Genomic DNA, 16,441 nt, shown 5'->3' with positions numbered 1-16,441 from the left:
CAGCTAAAACCTTATAGCTAAAAAATAAAATAAAAAATCATTGGCCCCTAACTATGCAGGCACTATTAACTCAGAGGCCAATTTTCCACAGCTCAATTACCCCTTATCAATTTCTGGAAAAATTCAAGGGTTCCATGAAACCTTGGTTGAGAATGGCTGCTCTAGTCGGAAGAGCATCACATGCATTTGAAATGCTTTAAGCAATGAATGGAACTTTAGGAAAACTGCTTTCCAACTGCTGATGGCAGTAGCTATAACAAGCACTTTGCAAGCTTTAGAAATGTAGTGGGCTGTTCTCAGCAGATGCCTACCAAATGCCTAATGAATGTGATGTTCTTCAGATTTGTGCTCACAAGCAAAGATGATAAAAACTCATGCATGAGTTTCCAAGCCCCATGGGGGGAGGGGACGGGGGGGGGGGGTACTTATTAAAACAAGAGCAGGCAGAATCTGAAGCAGCTGTACATAGTAACCAATTAGATTCTAACCTCAGCTTGTTCAGTTAAGCTTTGAAGATGAAAGCTAGAACCTGATTGGTTGCCTTGCAAAAACTGCTCCACATTCTGTCTGCTCCAGTCTTAGGAAAAACCTCTCCAAGTGTCTACAGTTCCCAACATGGCAAGAAGAAAAATGCCACCGATGTCCACCAAGTACAAAGGATACTTCAACAGACTTTACAAGCATAAGAGAACAAAATAAGAGATTTATAAAATGATTTACCTATCTGACTTTACAATATAAGGATTAGTTAGATAAAAGGGTGAAGCTATACTGTATTTACTACCCTTTGTGGTCATTTTCTTATGCTGCCATCTTCTGAAATGGCTGTCTATCAGTTCCTTACAAGCTAGCCAGAGCAAAAGCCTGGTTTATTAAAATGGCCAAACCCATGTTTCTTAAAGGCTTTGGCCTTCAGAACAACACCCTGTAAAAAAAACCTGATAAACAAGTAGCACTTTCATAACCTTCATAACAGTTTTCTTCGTATACTTCATACAAGCCTTGGTTTTCGACCTACAACATGGGTTTCAGTCAAATTACATAGTATAGCCTGATGCCTGCAGGAAAAAAAGCTCTTCGTTTTATAGGTCATAGTTGTTCTTATACTCCATTAAAATAGTAATGTGAAAGCTAAAAAAGGAAACTATTTAAAAGGAATGTGTGCCACTGAGATGTCCTTTGCAAGAAAAAAAGCCCAGGCGGTTTAATCCCAAGAAGCCTATAGAATCCACTGAACTTTATTAATTGACTGTGCAAAAGGCAATGGTGGCCAAATTGATGTAGCCAGCTATAAATCAACTTTCACTGGTCTGACTATACTAATAGGCTTATTTAATGAGGCAACAGGAGAAACAGTGATGTCCAAAAGCATACTAACCAGACTGTTTGCGGAGATCAAAACCAGATCCAGTTTTTCAGGTTTTGGATTGGGAAGGGAAATTGGCAAACTTGTCTGGTTTTTATTGTAGTCCCTGCTCCTATTAGGTGGCAAACAAGTGACTAAAGCGACTGTTGTGAATGGTAAAGATGGATACACATACATTTTTGTTTTTCAATTTCCTTTAGATTAGCCTTCAACTATGTAGTGCAAAAGCCTGCCTAATAGCATACAATTTGAAAGTGTTTAGGTTTGACCTCATATTATATGGTTTTAGTAAATCTAAAGGAAAGTTGTACAAGAAAATTCAGAAAAGTCAGTTTAGGTGGCACAGCCAAAAAAAGGCCATGGGACCCAAAGCTGAAGGAAACCGTGAAAATGTAGGAGACAGACCACTGGAAGAATAAGGTAACATAGCCAGGGGGATATATTGTTGTGGTCTTAAAATTTTGACTTTTGTCTGGAGTCCAAATTATATTTAAATGACTAAAATAAATTCATATTGGCTGGTGTGGTATACTACACTATTACATTTTGCTCAGACTCAGTTACATTTTAACGTCTGGTTGCTACATAAAATCACTATTGTATTAGCCCAAAATGTTTTTTTTTTGTCAATGGTCTAAAGAAAGATGTTTAGTAACTGGCAGCAACCAATCAGCTATTAGCATTTCAGTACAGTCAGACCAATGAGAGATGATCTCATAAAAACCCTCAAAACAGACAATTCAGTTCTGTGTGGTTGCCAGCAAATTAAATCACGTTGGCTTCTTCCATCTCTTGGGTACACCATTGGTGGGATATCACCATGGTCATCTGATAAAGCTAAATAGCAATGTTCTTCTCCCCTTCCCTAATGGATTCCAAAAATGTAGCATCATCAAACTAGGGAAAGCAGCTAGAAGAGAGTGATATATTTATTACAGCATTCTTGTGGGGACAAATGCACAAACTGCCCTAGTGGTAAATACACTTTTTGGCCACAAGTTTGTAGACACTTGACTATTACAGCTATATGATCTTGTAGGACATCCCATTCCAAAACCAAGGGCATAAATATAGAGTTAACCAGCCTTAATAGATACAACAAACTCCTCATTTCTGGGAAGGCCTTTCACAAGATTTTGTGAGTGTGTTTGTGGGAATTTGTTCTCATTAGCCAAAAAAGCATTTGTGAGGTCAGGTACTGATTTTGGGTGAGAAGACCTGGCTACCTAGAGTGCAAGGAACCTTCCAGTTCTTTGAAAAGGTGTTCAGGAGGGTTGAAGTCAGGCCTCTGTGCTAGCCACTTGAGTTCCTTCATACAAGACTCATCAAACAGTGTCTCTATGGAGTTGGTTTTGTGCACCTGAACTCAATACTCTGGAGGGGTGTCCTCCTTAATTTTGCTATATAGTGTATTTCTAATGTAGATACAGCAATTATTAAAATTTGCATATTATTTATGCTATTGGTGCCCCACCAAAAAATTGATGGAATCAACCACATTGGGCGTGACACTTCAGGACTTCAGCAGGTTACTTTTTAGCGGTTGTTAACGGTGAATATATATATATATGGATATGGGACCCAAAGCCTACTCTGAAAAGCTTATACAATCTACTTCACAAAATATTGTGGATTATTAGGAAATATTTCTTGGCACATAATGTTCAGCTAGCTATAACTTCCCTAGTATAGTAACAGTCCTAACTTTTCTAAATGCAAGTAATACATTTTACGACAATTGTAGATGCAAAAACATAGCTGTGCCAGTACTTGTACTGCTTAATACTGAAAATAAACAAACCAAGCTTAATATGGGAATGAAATGCCACATTTAGCTCTGTTATAAAAAAAAAGCACTTGTCACTTAGGGCAGTTGTGCAAAAACCTCTAGTTCTCAATGTCCTCCAATAACACGCAGATTTTGGTTTTCTTCCAAGACTCATAGGTAACACAATTAGAAGGGTTTATTGAACAAGGTTGTTTGTGCTTTCATTCAATAAAAAGAAAAGAAAAAAAAGTGGCTCAAAGCATTAACCAATTAAAATCCACCTTGTACTTGTCTGATTGGTTAACCAAAGTCAATTTTGATTGACACCTAATGATTATAAAACTTAGGGCCTTGCCCCTTTCTACTGCCTGTTCGAATTGCTCTCTAACCTTCATAGTTGGATCCTACCAAGATTTGATCAGATCTTGTATTTTCTCCCCAACTGGACACAGTGTTTTAATGGATTTAAGATGAAAATTGGATTAAGACTGTTTAATTAGTCCACTATAGTAGGACTAACAAAAAAAATTCCATCAGAAAAAAAAAAAAAAAAAAAAAAGATCGACTACAAAAAAATATCGTTAGGTACACCACGCATGTTAAAACTCTGCTGCAAACGATCAGTACATATTCAACTGGACTTGGTGGCCTTTTTTTTCCAGCCTTGTGGTTGGACACACTTTTATCTTTCTTAAATTTAATTAAATTCCAAATGTATAGTCCAGACTGACTGAGGTGCAAACGCCATAAAAAAACCTGTGTGGACGGGCTTTTGTTTACGTCAAATAGGACAATGGAAATGATAACCTGTTTGAAGCAAGTCAAATACAGGTTAGAAGGGTGTCAACTGCAGGTCATATGCACCAGTCAATGAATTCTGATGGATCTTAAGAGTCTAAAACTGATGCCATTGACACAAGCTCAAATCCCATTGACCAAACTCTAAGGCCGCGTACACACGCGGGGACTGTTCGCTCAACTTTGTTCGTCAAACAGTTTCAGCGGACAGTCCGCTCAAAATTAGCATGGACGGACTTGCCTACACACGACGAACGAACAGTCCGCTGAAACCGTGCGCGATGACGTGAACGGCACGTACGACGGGACTAGAAAACGACGTCCTATACACTGCAATGCAACCTTCGGCGTGTAAATTCTTTCTGAGCATGCGCGAGACTTAGTTTGACGAACAAGCCTACACACGGGCGGACTGTCCACTCAAACCAAGTTTCAGCGGACAGTTTTTCGGAATTTCCGAAAAACTTTGTTCGTCAGACTGTCCGCTGAAACTGTCCGCTGAAAGCCCACACACGAGCGGACTGTCCGCCGAAACACTGTTCAGCGGACAAAGTTGAGCGAACAGTCCCCGCGTGTGTACGCGGCCTAACAGTGACCAGTGGTAACAATAAAAAAAAAAAGGCTAGTGGCGGACAGGGTACTCAACTCACCTAGGAGGGCATTTACTAAAACTGGTGCACACAGAATGTGGTGCATCTGTGCACAGTAACCAATCAGCTTCTAGGTGTTATTGGCAAAGCTTAATTGAACAAGCTGAAGTTGGAAGCCGATTGGTTACTGTGCACCCGTTTTAGTAAATCTCCCTCTTCATACCCCCCTACCCCCCAGAGCTGGAAAACTGAATTGTATATTTTAAAGGAATATCAAGATTAGACTTAACATAATGTTCGTGGCGGATCTGAGCCACTCCTTCACCACTATTCTGGGCCCTTTGCATTCTCACAAGTCAAAATCTTATTATTACACAAAGACCTGATCCATCTGCAAATGACCTCACTAACTTCTGACTGCCTTTTCAGGAACAATTATTGTACCCAACAGTTTTATTAAGCCTGCTGTTTAAAATGTGCATGCAATAATCCTTCCCATGTAAGCGTATACTGCACAATTGTAACACAAGTCAATACAAGTGTAATACAAGTCAAACATCACCTGAACACTGGTAAAAAAAAAAAAAAAAAAAACAACATCGCAAAACATCTTTTGCCAAAACTCAAAATTCTGTACTAGTCTGACCAATGAAGGTTCACTGAGGACATATAAGGACAAACTTCAATATAAACATTAGCTATTTTTTGGATGGAGAGACCCTTTAAACCACAGTATGCTCAATCATAAAAAGCTAGTGAAACGCTAAACTTGCTTTAAAAATATGTTAAGTGCCCACCTAGAAAATTTTGAAAATGTTAAAGACAGAGAGGAGATTTTTTGAGTACTCTTACATTTTCTGCACTAGAACCGCGAAGATTTGTGGGTTGAACGTCCCAGAATCCTCCTACTACTGCGCTAATAATTAGCTGGCTCTCAAACAGAACTATACAAAGATCCTAAGATTACATGCAAGCTGTTGTAGAAGGTATGGCATCCCCAGCACATCATAAATATAAATGTGTGAGCTAAATGTCCTTGGAGACAGGACCAGGATCTTCGGGAAGGGCTACTTCAAGCAAAAAAAAAGATACTTGGATAGAATGCTGGAAGGATGCAGGGGATGCAATATTTCATACAACTATGGGATTAAGTATGTATGCTTATGCAAAACGTTCTTAAGCAACTGTCTGCATCATCTATAGCCACAAGATGTCCCATCCAACTGATCTACCATTCCTCTCTACAACACTCACCCAGCACAGCACTAGTGTCTTTCATATCAATATTTACTGTATCTATGTCCATCCATCACCACTTGGAATGGAAATAATTTCCAGTACAAACATTATTGTAAACATTTCTCTCTGCCCTTGTCTTCATCTACAATGCAAACATGAACAATGCAACTGTCATACCCACCCCAACTCAATGGGTTGTGATTGGCCATTTTGTGAGGATGGGGGAGGCTATGTCACAAAAAAGTTTTTGGAATTTTTTGACCATTTCTACAGTTGGGAGGCAACTACAAGATTACTATAGACAGAACAGATAGAGATATGCTTTATGAATGAAGAGAGATCAAACAAAAAAATAGAAGCTAGTTACATTCTCATCCCCAGAAATAAATTCATAAATACAAAAACCTATAACTCTGACTGATGTGGAGCACCCACAGATCTACCGCTGAACCTGGGAGTCCCATCACGCAGCGGCAACCAATGGCAGGCTTTCGCAGACATGCTGAGACTTGCAGTAACATTCAGCTAAGGAGCTAGAGGTTGCCACACTCACGTCTTTAAACTATTAAGTGCTCTATGTTTGTTTTATTTAGTTGTTTTTTTTGTCATGATAAGCTATAAAAATGGAATTGGTTGTGCTACAATGGAGCTGAACCCAACAATGGGAACCGTTAAGTCGCAATGACTAAAACCGTTAGTCTCTATTTGTCGATGTAATCAGCTTCATGTAAATGTGTCTTCGTGCTTATCATGTGAATGTTTCAAGTAACTCGTTTCTACATATAGATATATGAATGTACGTGCAGTCATATTTTCTCATGACATATACCATACATGCTGTGCTTCCTTAGTAGCAAGGCACAGTCATTGTGCTATGGAAAGAATTCAATTGTCCAATAAAACAATATACTCTCTGGGTGACTTCTGGCGTAACTGATTTTAAAGTGTACCTGTACCCAGACTATAGGCATATAAATGATTTATATATTCTTAACAAGCAGTAAAACAGCTTTAAAACAAGCCCTAACCTATTTAGTTCTTTGTACCGTGAAGTTATTCATTGCTAAAGATCAATAATCAATGGAATGCCTACATTACACAGTAGGAAGAATGTCCCCCTTATATTGGTGGTCAGTAGGAAGATACCCCCCCCCCCCCCCCTTACATTAGTGGTCAGTGGCAAGAATGCCTACCCTACATTTAAAGAAGGCCTACCTTACATTGGTGGTCAGTGGTAACAAAGCATTCATTACACTGATGCATATTGGGTAGAATGCCTACCTTACATTGATGGTCAGTGGCAAAAAAGCCTACCTTACATTGGCGGTAATTAGGAAGAATGCCTACCTTAAATTGGAAGTCAGTGGCAAGAAAGCCTACCTTACATTGGCGGTCATTGAGAAGAATTCCTACTTTACATTGATTGTCAGTGGCAAAAAAGCCTACCTTACATTGGTGGTAATTAGGAAGAATGCCTACCTTAAATTGGAAGTCAGTGGCAAGAAAGCATATCTTACATTGGCGGTCATTGGGAAGATAGAATGCGTTCCTTAAATTGGCGGTCATTGGGAAGAATGCCTACCTTACGTTGGTGGTCAGTGGTAAGAAAGCATTCCCTACATTGATGGACAGTGGCAAGAAAGCCTACCTTACATTGATGGTCAGTGGCAAGAAAGCCTACCCTACATTGGTGATTATTGGGAAGAACCCCAACCTTACACAGACAGCCTAAAAGATAATTGGGAAATGATTTGTTTTGCCAAGTAACGTTGGCCCTGGAACTATGAAGGCAGCTTTAAATGGAAAGGCAATCAGCCACAGCTCAAGGAACCTGAGGGCTCCAAGGACTTCTGATTGAGAATGACTGGCTTAAGGACACCTGCTGTGTGTTTACATTAGAAGGTTGACAGCCTGCCATAAAAAGTAAAGGGAAAAGAAGCTATGAATGCCTCGGTTGAGGTCAATGAGCTTAGGTTTTAAAGTGTTTTTACTGCTTTTTCAGAATATTATTACTTAAATATACATAGTCTAGGCACAGGCTCAACCTAAAGCAATAATTCAGCAGTGATGCCAACTGCTTTGTCTTTTATGCATATGTATCTATATAAACATGGACTCATGGCACAGCATGTGATTAAAAGCCAAAAAGTCATAAAATATTACTTTCAGGTAAACTTTACATCTATGGCTCAACATGAATACCTGCTGAAAATATAAGGTAATTTCCCTTTCAACTGGGTTCTACGGCCAGCTACAGACGTATGCTGTGCTCTTCCCCAAGATCATTCCTGACATACAGCTGCAAGAGGTCAGGAAAAGCTTGGTAAGCCAGTTATTGGCACAGCTAACCAGGCTTTGGAGAAAGTCTGTCAGAAATGGGGTGAAGATGCCTCAACTGCAAAGGAGAAAGCAGGATTTGTTTTTAGAGGCAACTTATTTTGAAGGAAAACACAGAAAGCAGCAGATGGGTAGACTTAATGTGGAACTCTTGCCTAACCATAACCATTTTAATACAGGTCTCCTCCCCTCCTGCGACCTATCCTATGTAAAAAAAAAGATTCAGAATACTTACCTTTTTTTCAGCCTACTGAGGTGCAGTCGCATGATCCTCCAGCTCCCTTGTGCCAGTGACCAGCCAGCTGCAGGGGAGAGGAAGGAGGTGCAAGGCCATGGGAGCCCTGGAGTGAAGACACCGCTCCTGGAATTCTCTGCCATTATTGAGCATTCAGGGGAGCTGGAGCGAACAAACGAAGCCGGAGCTGCAGGATTACGTGAAAAGACTGAAAAAAAAAAAGAAAAGTCTACAAATCTCTATTTTTTACAAAGGGTAGGCCTTTTTTCAGTCCACTTCGGTCCAGTCATGGGATCACGCAGCTGCAGCTCCCCTGTGTCAGTGAGCAGCCGGCTGCAGAGGAGAGGAAGGAGGGCAGTGCTACGGGTGCCTATGAGTGAAGTCACCGATCCTGGAGATCCCTGCCATAGTTGTGCACTCGGGGGAGCCGGAGCTGACCCAGGGAAGCCGGAGCTGCGGGATTACATGACCGGACCGAAAAAAAAAAAAATAATACATCTACAGAGCTTTTTTTCAACAAAGGGTAGGCAGCATAGGTAGCAGGAGGGGGAGGGAACATTTTTAAGACTAGTTATGATTAGGCAGGAATTCCACTTTTATCCCCTGGAATCCCAAAAAATATAATGGTAAACTAACTGGCTTCCACTCAAATATGACCATTGCATCTTCATGCATGGGCGTGTGCCAAGGATATTTGTAAACTAATCTAGGACAGGGATTGATGTGAATGTTCTATATTCCCTGTAAAACAGAGGGATAAGTCCTCTTACTAAAAATTACAAAAATTAAAGTAGATGTAAACCCTAATTTAATGACACTTTGGGGGACATTTACTAAAATGGGAGAGTGTAAAATCTAGTGCAGTTCTACAGAAAATCCAATCAGCTTCCAGGTTTTTACGGTCAAAGCTTAAAGTGTTTGTAAAGGCTCAAGGTTTTTACTTTCATGCTATGCATGAAAGTAAAAAAAAAACCCTGTGTGAAGCAGCCCCCTCTCGATCCAGCAATGTTCATGAGATCCTTTCCCTCAGGGAACTTGCACTCCTGATTGGCTATTGGCTCCCACTGCTGTCAATCACAGCCAGTGAGCCAATCAGGAGACGGTGGGGGCAGGTGCCGAACCGTGGCTCCGTGGGTGAATGGACACACAGAGCAGCGGCTCGGGTGCCCCATAGCAAGCTGCTTGCTGTGGGGGCATGGGGCCCAAAAAGGGGAGGATCTGGGCCTCTCTGTGCAAAACCACTGCACAGAGCAGTAAATATAATATGTTTATTATTTTAATGAAAAAACAAAAACAAATTTACAATCACTTTAATTGAAGAAGCTGAAGTTAAAAGCCGATTGGCTGCCATGCACAGCTGCACCAGATCCTGAGTGCTCCAGTTTTAGTAAATCTTCCCTGATGTATGCATATGATATGCCTGATAAAAATGACACATAAAATACTTGTTCCCCCCCCCCCTTTTTTTTTTATCCTTTGCGGCATCTCATGGAGAACGCCTCTTTGCAATCTTTACATCCCACGGTCTCTTTGCAGCCACTTCCTGTCTTCTTGCACGCCAATGATGGCTGCATGGCATTTCTCAGGGCGGGTTCCCCGATGGCGACAGCTGTGTAGTACGTGCCTAAACAATCGTGCAACACCACAGTTGGGATTCAAAGAAAGAGCGCTGTCACCCTATAAAATAAGGGCATCCATGACAATATTATAACAGGCATAATAATAAAAGCTGTAAATTTAAATAATGCAGAAAATTACTTTTGAAAAGCGTATATGAGATTTAGTGGGTTTACATACACAATAATGAAAAAATATATATATATGTAATATAAAATAAAGTCAGGCCAATGTAGTCAAGTGTGGCTGCGCTTACAATCACATACATGAAGGCTAATCCGGTCTTCCTCCCTTTAACTATAGATCTAAGAAATTTCTACTAATATAGAGAATGTGTCATTTGAAATAGCCGCTACCCTGCATACCAAAAAAACCCAACTGAACATAGACCACTATGATTGGTCCTGAGATGAACAGCAGAGATGACCACTTAAGAAAAAAAAATTATACACAATTGTTAAATTATATATATATATATATATATATATATATATATATATATATATATATATACACACACACACACACACACACACACACATACATTTACACACACATATACATACATATATATATATATATATATATATATATATATATATATACACACACATATACACACACACCGTTTCTGGTCAATGATTTGTCTGATTCCCAGGCACAGTTGCCCGGTAGGAGGTCCTGGTGGTCTCCCCCCCACCCATTTGAGGAGGTTGGTTATCCAGTTTTGCCATGACCTGATGCCCGTGGACAGCACATTCTAATCTCACACCTACAATCTGAGTGTTATGAACAGTGCTAAGCCTTAGTGCAGAGTTCTCAAACAAACATCAGCTATATTATACAATCAGAATGCAATGGATCGATGGTAAAAATACAAACTTATCCCACAGAAAGTAGAAAGACGAGTCCCATTTTGGCAACCCACTCTCCCCTTTTATAAGTCTTAAATAAATACCGGAGAAAGCTAAAAGCTGAAACTCCCAATCAGAGTCTTCCTTCTATTTCCTAGCCCACAACGACGTCTTGATCACGATTGGTTGGTGGTAGCAATTCAATTTTTTTCTAAAACACTCATTATTAAAAAAAATAATAATAATCTGCCAGACTTTACTGTCTAAGTGACCTAGCTTGCGTCAATAAGGACGATACAACAGTTTAGATGAAGCAAACATGGGCAAAAATTCAATAATTCCACCACCCTTCCCCATAAAATTCCTTCCATGATCCTGAAAGTGCCAGGCAACTCCTAACATCATGCTGAAAGGAGAGTGTCCTATACAGCCTTTCCATAGCCTGAACCTGTACCCATGAGACGTGTGTGGGGGTGAAAAGGCAGGCCGGGGAATGGCCGTATCTGCCATGTCAAGGGCACATCGTGTTTAGGTGACTGTACAGCGCACAGAAATGGCTTCCTTCACAGAGTGTATGAGGGGAGAACTTGGCCCACAACACAGCCTCCTCCACTTGTGCAGGCGTGGCGCATACATGAAGATGACAGCACTCCAGTTACAGTATTCGGCGTGAGATGGAAAAAGCCATTGCAGTTATGGTAACCACTTTGCATAGTGTGACGCCATTTTCTCTCCCAGGATCAGGTGGCTTCCATGCCTTCTTCTCCCTTTAGAACCAAATCAGCAATGCTTTTTCTTGCCCTGGCACAGTGAAGCTTCCAGTAAAGAGTTATTTATATATAAAAAAACAAAAAAAAACATTGCAACAGTTTCAGTTAGATATTGTAAAGTGCTCGTCCAAGGCCAAACACTGCTGCCATCTTCCCTTGTTGCCTGTGTCTCTTCCGCCCAAGGCAGGCATCGAAAAAAAGTGCTTTGGTTACTGTGGAGTCCACATATCCATGTCATGAGCGGCGCGCATCTCAGCCCGCTACCGGCGAGGATTCTGGGAGCTTTCCCTAGAGGGCGGGATGGAGACATGAGATCTGTGGCTTCTTGTTTGGGTGACCCATAGGGTGTAGTATGTAAACTATACAATGTTTTCTGCACCAGGCAGAGGCCCTTGCGGAGGTCCATGCTCCTGGTTGCTGTGCAGTTGTGCCAACTGTAGGACGGGCATGTTGCAGAGGGGACAAACCTTTCGCACCTCCAGCCATTTAATGAGGCACCTAGAGAAAAAAAAACAAAAGAGAAAACAGATGCGTTATTAGCGCATTTTGCAGTGGGTTTAAACTAGAGCTGCGCGATTCTGGGTAAATTAAAAACACAATTTTTTTGCTTAGACCTCTTTTTCATACAGGGGCGGGGGTAAAACTTTACCGTCAATTTCGCAGAGCTATTTGGCCACTAGCAGGCGCTTTTAACCCCCCCCCCCCGCTATCACCCGAGAAAGGGTTAAAACCACTGCAAAGCGCTGCTGCAGCAGCACTATGCCGGCGGTATAGCCGCGCTGCCCCACTGATTTCAATGTATTCAATGTATACACCACTCCTTCACCGCTCCAAAAATGCCTTTTTTTACCGTCCTGCCAGCACACTGCTCCAGTGTGAAAGCCCTCGGGGCTTTCACACTGGAGACACAGCACTGGCTCTTTCAGGGCACTTTGCAGGCGCTATTTTTAGCACTGTTGCGCCTGCAAAGCGCCCCAGTGTGAAAGGGGTCTTAGAATAGAGATCACGATTCTTGTGACGTAACATCATCTTTCACATTATATAATTAAAAATTGGGCTTTTTTTTAATAATTTTTTTTAAATTCATTTAAAGTGTATTTTTATTATTTTTTTTAAACAAAAAATTGCATTTGAAAGACCGTTGCGCAAATACAGTGCGACATAAAATATTGCAACAACCACCATTTTATTCTCTAGTGTCTCTGCTAAAATATATATATATATATATATATATATATATATATATATATATATATATATATATATATATATATATAATGTCTGGGGGTTCTAAGTAATTTTCTAGCAAAAAATGCTGATTTTATCTTGAAACCAACACGTGTCAGAAAAAGGTTTAGTCTTTAAGTGGTTAAACTTCTCTCATTTACAGACCTACGTTCATTCCTTTGATGTAAAGAACAAAACGTTACAATGTTTATAGTTAGCTCAGAAGTTGAGGAATGTTGTGAAACTTGGCGGACTGCCTGTTTTTTTTTTTTTTTTGACAGCTGTCGGCTTGAGCAGCGAACTCTGCATAGAATCGGGAAAATGCTTTGTTAAAGCGGTGTTACGGTTTTAATTTTTTTATTTATTTGTTTTTTTTTTTAAAGTCAGCAGCAACAAATAATGCAGCTGCTGACTTTTAAAATATGGATATTTAGCTGTCCGCGATGTCGGCACCCGAAGCCGATCTGTCCTTCAGCTCTCGGGTGCTGCTGCCGCCGCCAGCTTCGGTAAGGGAATCAGGAAGTGATGCGGCTTCACTTTCTGATTCCCTACTGCGCATGCGCAAATCGCGCTGCGCGTTCCCCCTGGTCCCAGGGTCCACAGATATCTGCTCCCCCCTCCAACCTGAAAGGTGCCAAATGTGACAGCGGGGGGAGGGTTCCCGAAAAGCAGACGTTCCATTTTTGTGTGGAACTCCGCTTTAAGATTACGAGGGGGGAAGAATCGCAATCTCGATTCTTGATGTTTAATCGTGCAGCTCAAGTGTAAACCCTCACATACACCTAGTGAAGTGACTGGCTTCAGGTGATACACAGAGATGAAACAAATCCTCCTACATAAGTTGCTTGCACAGCTTTTGTAAATCCTTTTGTAGGAATGATGCAGGCTAGTCAAATTTTCTTATTCAATACACCCCTCATTATAATCCATTACTTCTTACTTACAGGGCCACGCCGATTGGTTTCTATGCAGAGCTGAACTAGATTTTGCACTCTGGTTTTAGTAAATCAACCCCATTGTGTTCAGTGGCATCAGTGCTGGGAAATGTTTGAATTATGTTTGCCGTTAATTAGGGCAAAGAGGATTTATAGGGGTGCAGAGCTTCTTCTGACCACAAGAGGGAGATATCTGACCTCAATACACATCACCACAATTCTGCATTGGTTCTCCACCTGCGGGACGACAGTGCCTTGAAAAAGTATTCATACCCCTTGAAATTATCCATATTTTGTCATGTTACAACCAAAACCGTAAATGTATTTTATTGGAATTTTATGTGATAGACCAACACAAAGTGGCACATAATTGTGAAGTGGAAGGAAAATGATAAATGGTTTTCAAAGTTATTTACAGATAAATATCTGAACAGTGTGGTGTGCATTTGTATCCAGCCCCTTTACTCTGATACCCCCAACTAAAATCTAGTGGAACCAATTGCCTTCAGAAGTCACCCAATTAGTAAATAGAGCCCCCCTGTGTGTAATTAAATCTCAGTATAAATACAGCTGTTCTGTGAAGCCCTCGGAGGTTTGTTAGAAAACCTTGGTGAACAAACAGCATCATGAGGGCCAAGGAACACACCAGACACGTCAGGGATAAAGTTGCGGAGAAGTTTAACAGGGTTAGGTTATAAAAAAATATCCCAAGCTTTGAACATCTCACAGAGCACTGTTCAAGCCATCATCTGAAAATGGAAAGAGTATGGCAAAACTGCAAACCTACCAAGACATGGCGGTCCACCTAAACTGACAGACCGGGCAAGGAGAGCATTAATCAGAGAAGCAGCCAAGAGGTCCATGGTAACTCTGGAGGAGCAACAGAGATCCACAACTCAGGTGGGAGAATCTGTCCACAGGACAACTATTAGTCGTGCACTACACAAATCTGACCTTTATGGAAGAGTGGCAAGAAAAAAGCCATTGTTGAAAGAAAGCCATAAGAAGTCCTGCTTGTAGTTTGTGAGAAGTCATGTGGGGGATGCAGCAAACATGTGGAAGAAGGTGCTCTGATCAGATGAGAGTAAAATTTAAAGGGGTTGTAAAGTAAAAAATTTTATTTTTTTAAAATAACAAACATGTCATACTTACCTCCACTGTGCAGCTCGTTTTGCACAGAGTGGCCCCGAACCTGCTCTTCTGGGGTCCCTCGGCGGCTGTCTCAGCTTCCTCCCGCAGGTGCTTCTCACGTTAATGCGAGCTCCCTCGCATTGGTGAGAAGCACTGCGGGCGCGCTCCCGTGATACAGCCGGCGGCTATAGCCGCTCGCTGTATCACAAGGTCCCGCCCCCCGGCGCACTGCGTCATTGGATGTGATTGACAGCAGCGCGAGCCAATGGCTGCGCTGCTTTCAATCCATCCACTCCAGCCAATCAGCGGCTAGGCTGAGCGGCGAAGAGGACGGCGGGGGCGAGCGCGGGATTTTCGAGGGGTCAGGTAAGTAAAACGGGGGGACTGGGGGCGCTGGCAGTGTCAGATGTTTTTTCACCTTAATGCATAGAATGCATTAAGGTGAAAAAACATTTACCTTTACAACCCCTTTAACTTTTTGGCCTAAAAGCAAAACGCTATGTGTGGAGGAAAACTAACTGCACATCACCCTGAACACACCATCCCCACTGTGAAACATGATGGTGACAGCATGATGTAGGGATGCTTTTCTTCAGCAGGGACAGGGAAGCTGGTCAGAGTTGATAGGAAGATGGATGGAGACAAATACAGGGCAATTTTAGAAGAAAACCTGTTAGAGTCTGCAAAAGACTTGAGACTGGGGTGGAGGTTCACCTTCCAGTAGGACAACGACCCTAAACATCCAGCCAGAGCTACAATGGAATGGTTTATAGCAAAGCATATTCATGTGCTAGAAAGGCCCAGTCAAAGTCCAGACCTAAATCCAATTGAGAATCTGTGGCAAAACTTGAAAATTGCTGTTCACAGACGCTCTCCATCCAATCTGACAGAGCTTGAGCTATTTTGCATAGAAAAAATGGGCAAAAATTTCCCTCTCTAGATGTGCAAAGCTGGTAGAGACATCCCCAAAAAGACTTGCAGCTGAAATTCCAGCGAAAGAGGGTTCTACAAAGTTCTACAAATACACCACATTTTTTAGATATTTATTTGTAATAAAAATTTGGAAAACTAGTAATCATTTTCTTCCACTTTACAAATATGTGCCACTTTATATTGGTCTCTCACATAAAATGCATTTACTTTTTTGGTTGTAACATGACAAAATGTGGAAAATTTCAAGGGGTATGAATGCTTTTTCAAGGCACTGTATGTAGGTCCCCCAGCTCAGATTAGTACACATTAGGGAACCATTTTGCTGCGCACAATGTAGGCAAAGAGCCACTTATTTTCAAGGAAACTTGCTTTTTTAAATGTTACCGACTCAGATATTTTAGTGTCTATGTAGTGCAGTACCTTGAAAGTGAAGCACAATGTGGTTATGTCGTCTCTGGCTCTGGCCTGCCTCCTCTGACACTTTACCATCAACCTATAATTTTTACTATCATTATTAGGTCTCTTTACTTCTCTATGCAATGCCGACAAATGATGTCTGGTAGGAAGGGCCAAAAGGGTTCTGTACATAACTTCCTGAAAACATCACTGCCCCCTACCTCTGTACGTCTCTCAACAGCCCT

At 41.3% G+C, this 16,441-nt stretch overlaps 1 protein-coding gene across 3 annotated transcripts in view; it reads right to left on the bottom strand.

The window, feature by feature from the left end:
- Positions 1-10,535: 10,535 nt before the first annotated feature.
- Positions 10,536-16,441, bottom strand: part of RNF24 (ring finger protein 24) — a 155,569-nt gene continuing 149,663 nt past the window's right edge. For all 3 annotated transcript variants that reach the window (XM_077478010.1, XM_077478009.1, XM_077478008.1), the window contains exon 6: positions 10,536-12,072. In XM_077478010.1, the coding sequence (XP_077334136.1) occupies positions 11,934-12,072 (139 nt within the window). In that variant the 3' untranslated portion in view covers positions 10,536-11,933. The remainder of the gene's footprint in view (positions 12,073-16,441) is intronic.

Source organism: Lithobates pipiens, unplaced genomic scaffold (assembly GCF_037356315.1).
Source record: "Lithobates pipiens isolate NorthernLeopardFrog02 unplaced genomic scaffold, aLitPip1_a1.2 Scaffold_13, whole genome shotgun sequence".
Lineage (NCBI taxonomy): Eukaryota > Metazoa > Chordata > Amphibia > Anura > Ranidae > Lithobates > Lithobates pipiens.
Note: the sequence above shows the minus strand (reverse complement) of the source record. Positions and strands in the feature narration are given on the sequence as shown.